At 34.4% G+C, this 18,051-nt stretch overlaps 1 protein-coding gene across 4 annotated transcripts in view; it reads right to left on the bottom strand.

Moving 5' to 3' along the window:
• Window positions 1–18,051, bottom strand: part of PAN3 (PAN3 poly(A) specific ribonuclease subunit) — a 141,105-nt gene that overhangs the window by 75,126 nt on the left and 47,928 nt on the right. For 2 of the 4 annotated variants that reach the window (XM_006773672.2, XM_006773674.2), the window contains one exon: window positions 10,119–10,266. The exons of 1 other annotated variant lie outside the window; for it this stretch is intronic. In XM_006773672.2, coding sequence (XP_006773735.1) covers window positions 10,119–10,266 — 148 coding nt within the window. Of the gene's footprint in view, window positions 1–10,118; window positions 10,267–18,051 lie in introns of those variants that run through there. One more of the 4 variants, XM_006773673.2, reaches the window with a different exon arrangement.

The following is an 18,051-nucleotide window of genomic DNA, read 5'->3' on the forward strand; positions in this document are numbered from 1 at the left end:
CTATCAGTGATAAAAGGTATTCGGACTACCTGAATATTAGAAATATTGTAAGCATTAATAAAACCATTACAACCCTAAAACTTCCTCACAAAATTTATTGAATCTCATTGACCGAATTTAGGCAAATACTCTTTCATATTATGAATATAAAGTGAGCTTTATCAACCACATACTCTTTAGTAATATTTGATAGGGACCAGAGCCTGTACAACTATTCTGCCTTCCATGTCTACACACAGAACTTCAGCCTTACTCTATCAATAGCCTTCTTTCCATATGAGTTTTCATTAAATAATTCAACAAATATTATTAGAATATTGACCGTGTGTGAACTACAGTGCCTAAACCCCTAAAAATGTAAGCTGTCCACATTTTTTTAAAAACATCATGAAACTTTTAGGGTTTGAATTACAATTTTAAGAACTATACCCTCTGGCCTTTATAGTAGGTAACTTACTTTGATCTCTATAATATTTGAAGAAAAGAATACTGACCTGCTTGCCACCAAACTTGGACAAATGATTTGAAATGAGATCTTCCCTAGCATCTGCAATGATGGCAATCTTATAAATCATAACACTTAGGTTATTTAAAATTAAAGGTCAAAACAAAATGGGAAGAGAAAAGATGTAAGCTACCAAACTCTTTTGGACCAAAAGAACCATTTTTTCTCAAGTAATAGTGAATGTTTGAGTAAATGGTATCCTTCATTCAGAATGATAAATTATGTTGTGTTGTTTATAAACCAGAAACTTACTCCAAGACAAGTGTGGCTGATTATAAAAAATTATATTGAGCCCTAGCTGGTTTGGCTCAGTGGATAGAGCATCAACCTGTGGACTGAAGGATCCCAGGATCAATTCCAGTCAAGGGCACATGCCCAGGTTGCGGGCTCGATCCCCTGTAGGGAGCGTGCAGGAGGCAGCCAATCCACAATTCTCTCTCATCACTGATGTTTCTATTTCTCTCTCCCTCTCCCTTCCTCTCTGAAATCAATAAAAATATATTTTAAAAAATTATATTCACACAAAGTAAGATTAATATTTATCAACACTATAGTTTTAACTTTGAATTTCTACATAAAAATTTCAAAGCATACATATTGAAATGTAATGTACAAATAAGATAACTGACTACCTTAGTTTAAACACCCAAGATACTTATGCTATTCATTTTTCAGGTTTTCTGAAAATTTTATTATACATACTACAATAATTAATTTACACTATTTTTGTCCCATTAACATTACTAAAGTGAAAGAAATTCCTGTTGCCCAGTTCTATTAAAACTGTATTTGTACCCAGCATGGCTCAGTGGTTAAACGTCGATTTATGAATCAGAAGGTCACAGTTCAATTCCTGGTCAGGGCACATGCCCAGGTTTCGGCTTGATCCCCAGTAGGGGGTGTGCAGGCGGCAGACAATCAATGATTCTCTCTCATCATTGATATTTCTCTCTCTCTCTCTCTCTCTCTCTCTCTCTCTGTCTCTCTCTCTCTCTCTGAAATCAATAAAAATGTAGTTTTTGAAAAGAAGAAAAAGAAAAAGGAGAGAAGATAGCATAGAGCACCTAGTAGAGCAGTGGATCTCAGAAAGGCATCCCAAGAAAAATAATCTAATCAGCATCACAACAGATTCAGAGAACAAGAAAAAGGCCTTACCTTCAAAGAGTTAGAATCTAATATACTGGGGCAGGAGGACAATGCAAAGGGTAAAAAATTTAAGTAATTACAAATTGCTCTATGAACTCTCATACCTAAAGGGTATCAATTGTATTCTGGTTCAATACAATAACCAAGGTATGTAAATTTGAGTACAGGTCATTAACAATAACATATTTTGTCTGACGCAACAAAATTTTGGAAATATTTCTTTGAAAATGGCTTAAAATGTAAAGTTTTGACAAAGCTATAACATGTCTGATATCCAAAAAAGTAAGGTATGCTGGAAAGCTTCATTTCTTATGATGCTGGATAAATCAATTATTGTAGCCACAGATAACAAAAGATGCAAGTAAGATAATGCCCAAAAATGTAAGTACATAATTCAACTGTTAAAATTTTGCATCCAGAAAAGCCTGGGAAATGTAGCTAAGCCCCTTAAAAAAAAAAGGAAATTTAGATTTTGGTAGACCATCACCCCTGGAGGAGCTTCCAATTTCCAGACTTGTCCATAACAACTTCCCACTCATCTTCTTCCATGCTTTCCCCCTTCCAGATGACTGGAGAGATACCTAGAAGCCACTTCACCTGGACCCCTAAGTGACTATGTGGAAGAGTGCATCCCAGACAACTGAACACTTGCCTGGACCATTACAAAGCAAGAAATAAATTTGTCCTGTGAAGTCATTACATTTTGGATCTATTTATTTCAACATCACAAACAGTGGGAAATAAGATTATAGTCCATACAAAATTATGGCTTAGACAGCAGTTTGATGACTACAATTAATACTACTATCTTATTCATTTTACTGTTTTCTAAAAAATACAAAGGCCCACAATGGGACTTTCAGTTACTAGTTTCAATTTATAGGAATATCAACCTAAAATCTGGAAAACCACATCTAAAATATGGGAAGATGTTTATGAAATAATATCTCACTTCAGACATATCAATATGTAAGAGATTCATGACTAAAAAAAAAAATCCCAGAAGTAAACATTATCACCATATAAACATGCAGTCCTCATCTGAATATTCATGGTAGGTTTTACATGTTTGTGTGCACTAGGTCTTAAAAGGGATACATCTCTTAATTCCTCTCCTTTCACTCAGACCCTTCCCACATTCCCTACTCAGGGTAACTGCACATCTGAAAGGCAAAAGGAGTAAGAAAAACAGATGACTTTCATATATGAATATGACCAAACTGAGAAGAATCAAATTCAAGAAACAGAAGAGGCTGCCACCATTGAGTTTATTCCTACAGAATTAAAGGACCCTTCGTAGACATGTTACACACAGCACAGTACTTTTACTTACACAAACACTGAGTAGCTACAATGCACTAGATACCATTAGTATCAAATGGTTAAAGAAAAAAATGATCCCTGGAGCTGTTAAATTATTTGAATAAAAGGAAAGAAAAAGACTGACTTCTAACTCTCCACCTCCAGGAAAGAATCAGGTATGTGCTCTCTCTGCCTCTCAGTTAATCCAAAACCACTGTAACACTCTGAGTTACTGCAGACTCTAATCTTATACTATGGAAACAAAACTCCCCTCATCTCCATCTAGGATGCAAAGGCAGCGTTGATAGGATTTCCAATTTACATAGGAAGTCCATATGCCTTTGAAATCCTTTTGAAGTCTAAAACAAAAATCAAACTCTTCTCTTTTTGTTACCTCTCATCACTGTCTTCATTTCTGTCTCCTTTTAGTGTACCTCTCTCCTATAGATCAATGTATCACAAAACAAGAGAATTTTAGATTAGAAAGACTTAAAATCATCTCTTATTATATTATAGAAATAAAGATGCTAAAACATGGTGATCAAAGGGTATCCCAAATGCCACAGCTACTTTAGTAGAAAAACTGGTACCATATTCTAAAGGCATTGAAGCCCAATGAAAGTGGCTCAAGAGCAGCAATAACATCGCTGCAGGTGTACACTATTGAGCCTATAGTCAAAGAGAGCCCTAGCCACTCCTATCTAGCCCCTACCCCTTAATTAAGGGACAAGTCAGCCAATATATGAGATTTAAACAGGTAGTCCACAACAGGATCTCTCAAACCTAGCAGAATACATTAACCAAGGATTTCTCAGCCAGTAAACAGTACCTACTGGGAACTATTTAAGCCTTACCTGACAGGTCTCCAAGTCAGATGCAGCAGCCACATACCTCTCTGTACCATTAACGTCTTGCCTCAGTTTCTTGAAATTCCCAACTGGGAAAGAAATACAGCCAGCAAATACTCCCAAGCCAGTTATGACTCTACAGTTCAACTGTTAGTAACCTTCCTTGGGACATCAACATCTATATCCATATACATGCATACACAGAGCAGCCCCCATCTAGGATAAGCTCAACATTACAGGGTAGTGAAAAGGCCCTCTTCACAAAACCTCAAGGGTCCCAGATCTTAACTATAAATTTGTATTTTGTTTTTTAATGTAGAAAGCAATTCCCAATAAGAAAACCTGGAAAGGTTTGAGTGATTCTGTTGAATATACCTGAAAAACAAAGTAGTTACAAAAAATGGAAACATGCAATTTAAACATAATACTTACAAATATTTTAACCGGTTTTAAGAATGTTTTAGCACTTCAAAACACAGAGACTCTAGTTCTGATGCAGTTAAACTTTCAACAGGATTGTTTCTGTTCCTTATATGACTATTCATCTCTTGAACATTTGTATTTTCTAGAAGTTCATCAAAGATGCTTACTGAATCATTCAAAATCACTGTACTTAAGAGAAACCCACCAAATAAAACATTTTTTCCAAAACAGAAAAGAAACTAGTTTGTACAAGGTAAGAAATGAAAAGATCCCTTTTTCTTAAGGAATTTGTAATATACTCAAGAAATACAGACTGATATTTCAAACAATTAGAACATTTTAATGTTAAACTAACTCTGCTGCTATTATGTGTCAAAATAATTCAGAGAAATCAGCTGAAACTGAAATATCAAAATACTATGATAGAACTATTTGACAGTCCCACAGAATCTGTAGACTTTTGAAAAATAATTATAATCCAGTAGACTTTTGAAAAATAATTACATCTTTTTTGTTACATCCTATAAAACATGATAATGTTTAAGAATTACATAATTACTTTTACAATTCTTACTTTTAGTAATTATACCATTTAGTGAAACATAAAGCAATCTAAAATGATACCTTAAGAAATTTTTATGCCCTTAGTGATTTTAATGTAGAGACTAAGATACACTTTAAATATGAACTTAGATATTCACCATCTATAAGACTGTTAACAGAATGTCCTATTTTCCTAATGGTATGTACACTCCTTAGCTGGATATCAGAGTAGTGATACAGTGAGATAGAAAGGCCTGTAGATTTAATTTTATCCACCTAGTGTTCCAGCCATTATGACTTACAACAGTTCATGATTTTTTACCTATACAGTTTGTTAATTTTAGCAATTATTCTTTTAGTCTGTTCTCTCTCTTGTTTTTCAGTCATACAAACAGATCAATTACATGGACACACACATACAAACAACTAACCTAAAAAATAATAATAATTGAAAGGGCTATCATGCAGAAATGATTTTTATTTATTCCATTCAATACAAAGAAAAAGAATTAGGACTAGTAAGTAAAAGACAAGAGAGCGTTTAATTCAAATACAATGTAATTTTCTATTTTATCCAAATTATAAAAATGTACACTGGACTGCCATGTACATTCTATAAATGACAAAGCACAAGCTAGATTATAATCTTTCAAGAATGCCACCTCTAAACTGGCACAAGGCTGAACTATGTAAACCCCAAAGGTTCCACCTGGATCAATAACCAATATTAGATTACCACATAAGCCAACTACTATGCAATTGAATTGAATTAAGCCTCCATTGTATTAATCTATGATATGAAATGCTATAGAGCTACTGAATCATAAAACTTTATTTTTTAGCATTGAACTTTAGAGGTAAAAGAAATCTCCTAATCCAAACCTTTCAATAGTACAAATAAATAACTCTATTTTAAATAATGTATTATATACAGTTTAATACTTCAATATTTTTAAACAAGAATAATGAATATAAATTTTCCCTTTTTACTATACCTTGAACAAGCCAAAAAAATATATTAAGGAATATTAGCCAATTTTACCCATCAATCTGGTACCCTCAGGAATATATAAGAAATGACTCATCATTTCAAAATCTGGATCTAAAAGCATAATAAATGAATACAATTATTTAATAATTTTAAGTTTAGTATAAATAAATGCTTTTCCCCAAATCAATCATCTGAGATTTGCCATAATAATTTACAATAAAGTGTATCAAATGGTCCAAATATCTGTACCATCCTTTCTTGAAAGAACAAAGTCACTTACAGCTCTTTCATTTATGAATCAATGATGGCATTTTCAAGTCCAAGAACTCCCCTCTGCCCCTCACAAGTGTCCACACACAATTAAGCAGACCAAGAGATGCTCAATTCCTGAGTCAAAATCGCACATTAAGCTGCCAGATGATATATCATATACCATCCAGAACTGTATGCTCCTATTACTACCTCTCTTAAACACTTTCAAATAGACTGTGGCTAATTTTGAGGTAATTACAGCACATTAAGACTTAGTTTACTAAGTCTACTACCAAATCAAAACACTCTTAGGAAAAATTCTGATTAAGAAAAACTTTCAGCAATTGGTTCTCATGATAAAATTATTTTCATGGCACAAAAAATTTAAGCATAAACTATTATTTCATATACTTAGTATAATCATATTTTCATTCCTAAAAATCTATTCAAAAACTGTTTGCCTAAAGCAAAGGCTATTAGAAAAATATATCTTTAGACTTATGCATTACTCTAAAAGTACTCTTACTATAACATGTTCTGGAAATAAACTGAAATAAATTTTGCTAAGTCTGTGTTAAACCTGTGCTTCTTAACTTTTGAACATCAGGATAATATAAGCTGTGACCAGAGAAAAGTACCCAAGTTAAATGCCATATCACATACTCATATAACAACTACCTTAATAGAAGATATATAAGATTTTGCTATTGTTCTTAGGTTAAATGTGCATAAAACAAGTAAACTATAAATCCTTGATTTCTTAAATTAAAATAGAATAAAATGGTTGTGTATACAATTCAATGGAAACACAACATGGGCTCCATATTTTTAATACTTCTAAATACTTTTAAGTCTAATTTAACTTTTACTTAAAGTTTCACTTGTTGCATTTAAACTTTTTTAAAATATGAATCATTTTAAAAGTGACCAAAACAAGTTTTTCAAAAAGAGACTTGATTCGCTCAAGATCTACTATGTTCCCGGAATTGTGCTTTTGTTTCTTACAATTTGAGGAAATTTTGAATCTTAATATCTACTGAACTTTGTTCAAATATGTTTACATTGTGGTCAGGAGATATATTTAAGTATGCATTTTTTCATAGATAATAAAAATGGCATTATTCTAGTTTACTTTGTCAAAATATTTAAGCCTTAATTTATATAGATTTTAGAAAAACAATAGTTTGATATATTTTCAAGGATAATAATCTGGACTAGAAGTTGAAAAAAAGAAAATGAAACTTTATAACAAAATTATCAATAGGTTATACCTATAGTAGACAGGAAGCACTAATGATAAATTAAATCATCACTAAGGTAAACTTTGACCCCTTTTATTCTACAACAATAAAGTAGAAATTTTACAATCTTTCCTAGGCCTTGGAAAAAATAGCATTTGTGGGTAAAAAGTAATGGAAGACATTGCGAGGGGGGTGGGGGGGGGAATAAAATGGTTTCCTGAAAATCAGTCAGACTTAATTTTTTCTTTGCTCATCTCCAGAGAGTCTTAAAGTGTTAAGCCATTAACTAAAAGAATTACGAAGAAATAATAAGTGCAAAACAATTCATCATTCCAGTATTTTTGGAAAATGTTTTAGCTTAGTTGATTCTCCTTTTAATGAAGAACAATTTTTAAATAACATGTATAAAAATTTTAGGGATGTATTTAATATGATATACTGACTTACTTCCAATGGTTCCAGACAGTAATTACTCTCATGAATAGGAAGTAAAGGACCATTTTAACATTAGAACTATGTAGAAAAATAAGTAGTTTCTCACCTAATTTAATTTTTAAATTAATTAATTTCATTCCAAATTTAGGTTACAATACCTCTGGGGGCCAATGAGACACCTACCTACACACAATACCTTTTAAAACACTTAAATACCACAGCATTATAAATTTTTAAAACTAAACATTTTCAAGATCTAAAATTGTCTTTGACATTTTTAACTCCCCCAATATTTATAAAGCCTATTTTTTAATGGTAAGCTTGAACAAGTCTGATCAAAGTTACGAACAAAATGTTAATTTCTGAAACAAGGGAAGTTATATTGTTATGCCAAAATAAACTGGTACTTAATTACAAAAGCCAACTAACTGGCATATGAATACTATTACTGTGGGTGCTTTATATACACTGCTCAGAAATCTGGACAATCTCTAAGAAATTTTAGATGTATAGCTGACATGGAGATTATGCTCATGTACACAATGTAAACACACCTCAATGCGAGAAAAATCATAGTAGCATATTACTTACAAGTAAAACCTTTAGGCTATCAGGAATATTCAATTCTGACACTGCTCTCTAGAGAAGGGAAAATGTTTACAAATTTAACTAAACCTGAGGGTAGAAGAAAAGGTAAGGGGACAAGTGAGGGAAAAGGGGCTGAAAAGAAGAGGGAGATGAGTGGAGAGAAAGAGTGGGAGAGAAAGGGAGGGGAAGGAGGCATTGATAAAATCCTTGGCAGCACAAGGTTATTTAGCCTGAGTACATTTGATATTTTACATGCTAAACCAGATACTCTGTTCCATAAAGTTATCATTACATTCCCTCATTCTTCCCCAAAAGGTCCTTGATTCCTTATCAGTATAAAAACCAATGATTTCTCTTAATAATTTGGTTAAGCCCTGGAGGCAGTACTAATTCCAGGCTGATCCAGCTAGTCTGGCTTCATTAGTGTGCATTTATTTCATTCTGTTTCTGTTTTTTGAAACATTCAAGACCAAGTGATGATTGTCCAGTACAGGTTCTAGAAACATAATCTGTGTGGGGAGCTCCAACATTTTACAGACACAAGATAACCTGCTCGGCACTTACGATAAATTCAATATAATTTTGCATACCTTACTTTTCTAAGATACACCGCAGTAGAGATGGGTGATGTTAATTATCTAAGAAATTTTTCTTATTTTTATTATAATAAATGCTTATGTCACGGACTAGAAGGCAAACTTTGAATGAATTATTAAGATAAAACAGAGAACTTAAAAAAAAAATAGAGTTCTCAAAGGGTCACTATGAACCATGCCTCAGAACCCCTAAGTGCATTTGTTCAAATTATTCTATCATTATAGGTAAACTTGAGAGAAAATGACTGAGAAATATTGTTTTGCCTACCTCAGTGACCCCTAATACATTCTTTCCTACTATTTATTTTCTACTATTGTTTATAATACTTTACCCAATTAAAAATTACTATTACAGCCTTGGCCAAGTGGCTCAGCTGGGTGGAACATTGTCCCATACATCAAAAGGTTCCCAGGTTCCATTTCCAGTCACGGCACATACCCAGGCTGCGGCAAATATGGAAGGCAACTGATGGATGTTTCTCTCTCTTTCTTTCTCTCAAGTCAATATATTTTTTTTAAAAAAGAGCACCATATCTTCAAGTGAGGATTAAAAAGAATTACTGGTGCCGAAACTGGTTTGGCTCAGTGGATAGAGCGTCGGCCTGCGGACTGGGGGGTTCCAGGTTCGATTCCGGTCAAGGGCATGTACCTGGGTTGCGGGCACATCCCCAGTAGGAGATGTGCAGGAGGCGGCTGATCGATGTTTCTCTCTCATCGATGTTTCCAACTCTCCATCTCTCTCCCTTCCTCTCTGTAAACAATCAATAAAATATATTTAAAAAAAAAAAAAAGAATTACTGGTAGGCTTATAATCAAACATCTGAAAGGTAAGAAATACATCTAAACTTATATTTTGAATTATATAGAATAAGCTATTCTTTAGAAATTTAATACAAAAGGATTGTGAAGCACACATACTCATCAATATTTTATTTCTTATGCTCTTACAGAAGTTTTTGAGTGAAACAGCACTGACTTTTAAAAAAGGTAAGTACTGAGGTTCAGATAGATATTTTTCCTAAATAACCATTTTCTTCAAGTTTATTTCTGTGCTTTTAAACAAGTTTAAATATTCTTTTTTCATATTTAAATTTCACTTTTAATTTTTCAACTCTGTTACTAAAGTCTACAACATAAAACTTATAATGTGTTCAAATTCAAATATACAATTTCAGTTCTGATAAACTAGCAGCAAATGGTGCTTACAAATTTAGTATCTGGAACTCACTCGAAAGTTACCCAACTTACCTGGTGCTAATCCAGCAGCAGCAGGACTTCCCATGGATGGGTGAGAGAAAACTTGAGAGAAGGCAGACATATTTGACTGGGACACATTACTCAGCCTGGAGGTTGATCCTCCTTTAGGAATAAACTCGCTTGCAGTAGGATTTGGTGTCTATTTAAAAATCAAATATAGTAAGTTAACACACTTTTAAGCCCAAAAAAGACATTGAATCTACTAGGCATTATTCCACAGTGTTTTTATTTACTGAGTAGAATATTTTACTGAAAAGATTTACATTGTTTTTTAGTTTTCATATTTTGGGATGGTATAAATAAATTCCAAGGGAGTTTTTTAATCAATTTTCTGAATTTTAATTTCATTTGCAGAGTTTAACCTCAGAAACATGCAAAATTTGCCTTTATTGTCAAATATGCATCATTACCAAACTATCCTAAGACATTTTAGAGAACTGGGAGGTTGAGACTACCTCAAAACTGAGCAACAAGTTTCAAATTTACTATCTTTAAACCACTTCTACCAGTATAAAGGTCAAAACTGCCTTTATTCCAAAATTAATCACTTCCTTTACTGTAAGCATTTAATACATTTTCTCAATTATATGGTACCATATATTTAAGTAACAGAGTAAAGTCCAGAAAAACACTTATAAGCAAGGCATACATAGAAAAAAAATCAAAATAGAAGGAAAACGCAATAGAGGCCCCAATGCCTGCAAAGTAACTTACATTATATTAAAAATATTTTGCCAGCCCTAACTGGTTTGGCTCAGTGGATAGAGCGTCAACCTGCGGACTCAAGGGTCCCAGGTTCGATTCCAGTCAAGGGCATGTACCTTGGTTGCGGGCACATCCCCAGAAGGGAGTGTGCAAGAGGCAGCTGATCGATGTTTCGCTCTCATTGATGTTTCTAACTCTATCCCTCTCCCTTCCTCTCTGGAAAAAAACAATAAAATATATTTTAAAAATATATATTTTGCCATACGATTATATTAAAAAATTTCTTCATCAATGTAGTAAGTCACATTTTATATATTCAAGTGGCATGGTACTTTTGGCTTTAAGAACTACTAAAACAGATCTGGCTGGGTGGTTCAGTTAGTTGGAGCATCGTCCTGTACACCAAAAGGTTGTGGGTTCAATTCCCAGTCAGGGCACATACCTAGGCTGTGGTTTCAATCCCCAGTTGGAGTCAGTACCAGAGGCAAACAATCGATGTTTCCCTCTCACATTGATATCTCTCTCTCTCTCTCTCTCAAAATCAATAGACATAACCTTGGGTGAGGATGTAAAAAAAAAAAAAGGAACTACTAGAACATGAGACTGTATTTCAAATTCATAAATGGTCTATATTTTTGTCCATGTGAAACAAATGAATATCCTAAATATTTTTCTGAATATTTTATTTTAAATATTTTAATAAATATTTTATTTTATTAAATTGTGGGGGTTTTTTGTTAATCCTCACCCAAGGATATTTTTTCCATTGATTTTTTTTTTTTAAGAAACAGTGAAAGGGAGGAAGGGAAGGCGTCAGAGAGAGAAAAAGAGAGAGAAGAGAGAGAAACACACTGATGTGAGAGACACATTGACTGGTTGCCTCCTGCATACACCAACTGGGGTAGGGATGGAACCTGCAACCCAGGTACTCACCCTTGACCATGAACCCGAGACCCCTGGAGGAGGACTGATGCTCTCACCACTGAGTGTACCAGCCAGTAAATTCTACATGCTTGAGTGTAATAAAGATTCAATGACCATTAACATGAGTGATATCATTTGAATTCAACTTCCAATAGGGTCAACCAAAGAAAGAATTCAGTATGTTCATACTTTAGCCCATATTTTATGTATACATATAAATTAAGTCTAAATTTGAAAGATAAGTCAACAGGCTACCCTAATTTTAAACTCTAAAACAAATGATATTTTACCAGGTGCATGCCAGGGAAAATTAAACACAAAGTGATAAAATAGAGAGGAAATGTTAATCCGAGATTAATTAAAATATACTAAATATATAAAATGAACCTCTTTTACTGCCCACATCTAAGACATGAAATTCTGGGAGGGGGGTCAGGGGAGAGGGCTATCAAGCCTGCTCCAAAATACATTTTCTAAAGAAAAATATGTAACCCTCCTCTCCCCCGCCCCGCTCCTCTCTCTCTCTCTCTCTCTCTCTCTCTCTCTCTCTCTCTCTCTCTCACACACACACACACACACACATACACACACACAAACACACATACACATAGTAAAATCTTCAAAATTCTAAAGTTTTCCAAAATCATGGCATGTTCTTTAAATGTATGATCAATTCCTTAATTTCTGGAGTAGAAAATAAGCCAACACATTTTACTGATGTGTTAATCCCTAGTTATAAGGAAAAACGGCTACTAAAAGGATCACTTTGGAGCTAAATCTGTGTGTACTAGTTAATCTTAAACCTATTTTAAAAGATGGAGTCAAGATAAAAGCAATTAGATACCTTAGTAAAAGAGTTCAAAATGTCTATGAAAATGGAAACTTCAGGACTACAAAATTACTAAGAAAAGCAAATTTAGACAAAGAAAATTATATATGCATACAAAACTTTTTAGTAGCATGTTCCTGAGAAATAGGTATTACCCAATTTCCACTTCACATATATCTTACATTTAGTATGAATAACAGTATATCTGATTTCAAAGCTGAGTTTTTCTATATTAAATCTTTTTAAATTAATTTGAAAGTCTACTTTTAAGGAATCCTATAAATGAAAAATAGGTGATGAAAGTCTATTCTGCCTTTGCCAAACAAATCATCATAAAATGTCATTCTAACAAAGTATAAAGGACCTCAAAATTTATTAAAATATCCCATCAGCAGATGAGTGGATTAGAAAACTGTGGTACATCTACACAATAGAATACTACATTGCTATAAAAAAGAAGGAATTCTTACCATTTGCAACAGCATGGATGGAACTGGAGAGCATTATGTTAAGCGAAATAAGCCAGTCAGTGAAAGATAAATATCACATGATCTCACTCATTTGTGGAATATAATGAACAACATAAACTGATGAACAAAAACAGAACCAGAGACAGAAGCATCGAACAGATTGTCTAAACTATGAGGGAAGGTGGGGGGTAAGGGGGTAAGAGATGAAACAAAGGACTATGTATGCATGCATATGAGCATAACCAATGGACAGACTCATGTAATACTTTAAACAATAAAGAATTTAAATTAAAAATTTATTAAAGTAAGTTATTAAAAATAATATAACTGAAAATTTACACACTAAACTGCAACTTCTGGATACCCAACAACCACAGATGCAAAAAACCTACCCAAAGGTAAATTTTAATTAAGAAGTAAAAAAAGGAGCCTAAAATCCTCCCTCCTTTGTTTAAGATGGCTAGGCATTTCCCTTTGGTGGTTTGAAAGGTTTCTTTTTATTCAACTCTTGAGTATTTGACTAAAGAGATTTAAAGAGCAGAAAAATAAATTATACAGAATTTAGGTACATCACACACAAAACAACAAAATCTAGGAATAAGAGAGTAAAGCTACTATTACAGATAATACAAATTCCTACAGCCTGATTAGAGAACCAGAAATATTTAATGTAATAAGTATAATAATGGACATTTTCATAATAAAATTAGTTATAATAACTATAATAAAAAATGTACTCTTAAAACTGCTTTAATATTAGTGTTTCAGAAAATAAATAAGGGTTTTATAAAGCACAACAGCATGGGCACATACCTTTAACATGTTAAGAAAAATACTTTAACAGACAAGGCAAAACTGGTGAGTAAAACCAATCACAATAAAATGAATTATCTATTTATCAGAAAATAAACAATTTATCTCAGTTAAAGGAGGTGAAGCTTGTATCTTGAAGACTCAAACTTACTTGGGTTATATAAATTATTTGCCTAACATCAACAACACTAAAGAGAATGAAATGAATTGGGAAAGAAATAGTGAAAAAGAAGATCAAAGTTTTATTATTCCCGCCTTATGATTTAGAATAATACCTTCATAACTACCTAGGTATGTTCCTATAATATTAAATTTGCATTTTTAATACAAAGATAATTACGTTTTTCCGTGTATAAGATGCCCCCATGTATAAGACTCACTTTTCCAACTCAAAATTAAGAAATCAATATTTTAAACATTTTGCTGGTTTTCCTCTTACGGCCTTCTTCTTTTTTGGCATCTTAAGGAGTTGTTCTTCCTGTTTTCTCCACTGTCTGATCATACACTCAGTGGGAAGAGGTCCAAACTGTCTCTCTGCAGCTCTATTTCCATGCTCTTTTGCATAGCTGTTTACATTCAGTTTGAATTTTGCAGAGTAAAATTACTGGTATTTATCTTTTTTATTTTTTGACATCTTTAAAGGCTCAGAACGCTTGGTGCCTGTTGCATCTGCACACTCTCCACCTCCACCACCAATTACGGCATCAGCTGATTTCAGTAACAGTAAGGCTCGTGATTGGAGGAAGCCTGTTTGACAAGGTATGGGTAGTTATGCACCCGCGTGGCTCCCTCCTTGGCTGAATTCCATGTATAAGATGCCCCTCAATTTTCAGTCTAACGGTCTTAGAAAAAAATAGAATCTTATACACGGAAAAATACGGTATATTTCTGCTACATTGTCTACTTCTATTCTGATTTCTATTCATATTTTAAACCCTAATTTTTATTTATATCTTAAACAGCTATAAATGCACTTTAAAAAACCAATGCTTATTCAAGTTAAATAGCAGACATTCATTTTGTGAGAATTTATCAATAAAAATAGAATTTGGGGTTCTCATATACTTAAATTTATACTGCATCTTCCATGCCAAAAGCAACCAAGTGCTTTTTATATACAGTGGAGCCTTGACTTACGAGTTTAACTGTTCTGAGACCGAGCTCGTTAAGGAGCTCATTAAGGAGCTCGTTAATTCAAATTACTCTAACAACTCAATGCAAAAAATCGGCCGAGAGACAGCTGGTATCTCAAAAAACTCGTTAGTCGGGACACTCGTAAGTCAAGGCCCCAATGTAGTGAGTTCTCCAAACTGGCATCATCCCTCAACATTTGAATGGCACCTGTCCGCACTAGACAGAAATATATACTAAATCAAGAGTCCTGACCTTCAGCTTCAAAAGTACAGTTACAATTTTATCATTACATTTTATATGAAATAACTAGTGGCCCAGTGCACAAAATTCATGCACATTAAAAGGGAATTAGAGGAAATATTTTAATATTGCTATTTGCCCTTTCTCTATAATAGAAGTGTCAGAGATGAAAGAAAATTAGGTATATATGAAAATCTCCCTCCTGTCAGAGTCTGGGGTACACTGCAGGACCTAGAATCAAGTCCCCACCCACCAACCACACGCACTTTGAAAACACAGGAGACCCAGACCCAGCCAGCCCCACCCCTGTCAAGCCCCTCCAGGCAGGGGGTGCAGTCTCAGGTCCCCCGTCAAGCCCTGCTGGGCGGGGGGCAAAGCCACAGGTCCCCTGGCCCAGCGCCAGGGTGGGGGGGGCATGGCCTGAGGTCCCCAAGCCTGGCACTGGGGCGGGGGACACGGCCTGACGTCCCCCATCAAGCCCTGCCAGGTGAGGAGCGCGGCCTGAGGTCTTCATCAAGCCTTACAGGGCGGGGGGTACAGCCTGAGGTCCCTCACCCCGGCCAGCCGCCATGCAGCCTCAGGTCCCTGCTATTCGGTTGTGATGTTATGGCATCCTGGCTAATTTGCATATTCCTCTATTATACAGATAATTAATATTTCAATCCACACATCCTATCCAACCAAAATAGTACCGTATTTGCCATCTACAAATGACCAATACAGGCTTATTTACAAATGAAGATATTTTCTGATGTGGTTTCTAATTCAATTTTATGACTGCTTACTATCATTTGATTCGCTGCTTTTAAAGTAACAGTATTTAATGCTCTGCTGGATTCCACTACAAACAGAATACTTACTTAAGCCCACAAAAAAACTATCCCATAAATTAAGAAACTAATGTAATTAGTGTGACAAAATAAAAAATGCAGGTATTAAATATTTTTTTAATTAGGCAGAAAGAACAGGAAGAGGTATATACTAAATGAAAACAGAACACAAAATATTATGTAGTATTTTGTAGTACATCAAAGAGCTTAAGAAAAAGACTGTCTTAAGATAATGTGATGAATGATTGAGAAACCACTATATTCCTAAATATAGGTCATGTTTCTTTTTAATCACATAAAAAATTAATAAACCATAAAATATCTTCCATGGTACAGCTCCTTATAATGAGCTCTACCTATCTTGCTTTACCTATTTTAATGATTCAGTTGTTATCAGTAATCTTTCCACTCTCTGAATGAAACATGACCTGGTGACTTATTCTTACAGCTTTATCTGTATATATAAAAGCCTAAGCAACTGGCCAATTGGCCAGCAGCTATGACGTGCACTGACCACCAGGGGGCAGTTGCTCAACGCAGGAGCTGCCAAGCTACGGTCACTTGGCAGCAGCAATTCTCGGGTGATGCACCCAGAAGCAGAGAGGAGGGAGCCTGATTCCAGGGTGCATCACCCAAGAACCGCCCTCTTGTAATCCAGGACCCCCTCGGGGGATGTCAGAGAGTCAGCTTCAGCCTGATCCCCGCAGGCCAGGCTGAGGGACCCCAGCAGTGCACCAGGCCTCTAGTTTAGATATAATTAACATATAATAAGCTGCACATATTTAAAATATAAACTTGGATAACTCTTGAAATAGGTAGGCAAAATGAATCCATTACCCAAATCAAGATATCTGTTTTGCCCAAAAAGTTTCCATAAGCCTCTTTTAAATCCCTCCCTTCCATTTCTCTCTGCACCACTACTTTGGTCACTATGTAACCACTGATCAATCCAGTTTTCTGTCACTATAACTTAGTCTGCATTGTTCTAGAGTTTAATACAAATGAGTCCTACATGCATATGTACATGCTGATTTTTTTAACTAGCTTCTTTAACTTGGCATCATTAATATTCATCCATGTCATTGTCTCTATATTTCATTTGGGGTTTTTTTTACTGATTAATATTCAATAATATCAAAATACCACAGTTGTTTATGCTTTCAGTCAATGGACAAATTTTTTTTCTGGTTTTTGGCTATTACAAAGATGCAATGAGCATTCATGTCTTTATATGAACATGTTTCACTACTTTTGGGTAAATACCTACCACTGAATGGCTTGGGCATATGGTATGTGTATACATAACCTTTTTAAAGTTCGTCAGCTGTTTTCCAAAGTAGTTGTACTAATATGTGCACTAGCACTGTATAAAGAGCTCAAGTTGCTCTATGTACTTAGGAACATGAGCTTTGGACAAACATCTACATTTTAGAAATCTTATTGTGTAGTGATATCTCAATGTGGTTTTAATTTTCATTTCCCAAATTACTTGTATGCCACTCTACATCTTTTTTGGTAAAACATCTGTTTACATTTTTAACCAGTGTTATTGGATATGATCTCTATTAAGGAATTTTGACAGTTTTGGATAAAAGTCCTTTCTCAGATATGTGATATACAAATATTTTCTCCAGGTTTCTATCTTTTCATCCTCTTAACAGTTACCTTTCAAAGAACAAAGATACTTAAATTTTGATAAAGTCCAGTTTATTGAATTCTTCATTCGTGAGTCATGTATTTGGTGTTGTATCAAAGAAATATTTGCCTAACCAAAGGTCACAGATACTTTCTCCTGGGTTTTTTGTTTATTTGTTTGTTTGATTTTTAAGGATAGTTTATTGATTTTAGAGAGGAAGGGAGAGGAAGAGACAGAAACTTGATGTGAGAGTACATGGATCACTTGGGCATGTGCCCTGACTGGGAATTGAATCATGACCTCCTGGTTCGTAAGTCGATGCTCAACCCCTGACCCACACAGG

Source organism: Myotis davidii, unplaced genomic scaffold, assembly GCF_000327345.1.
Source record: "Myotis davidii unplaced genomic scaffold, ASM32734v1 scaffold65, whole genome shotgun sequence".
Classification (NCBI taxonomy): Eukaryota; Metazoa; Chordata; class Mammalia; order Chiroptera; family Vespertilionidae; genus Myotis; species Myotis davidii.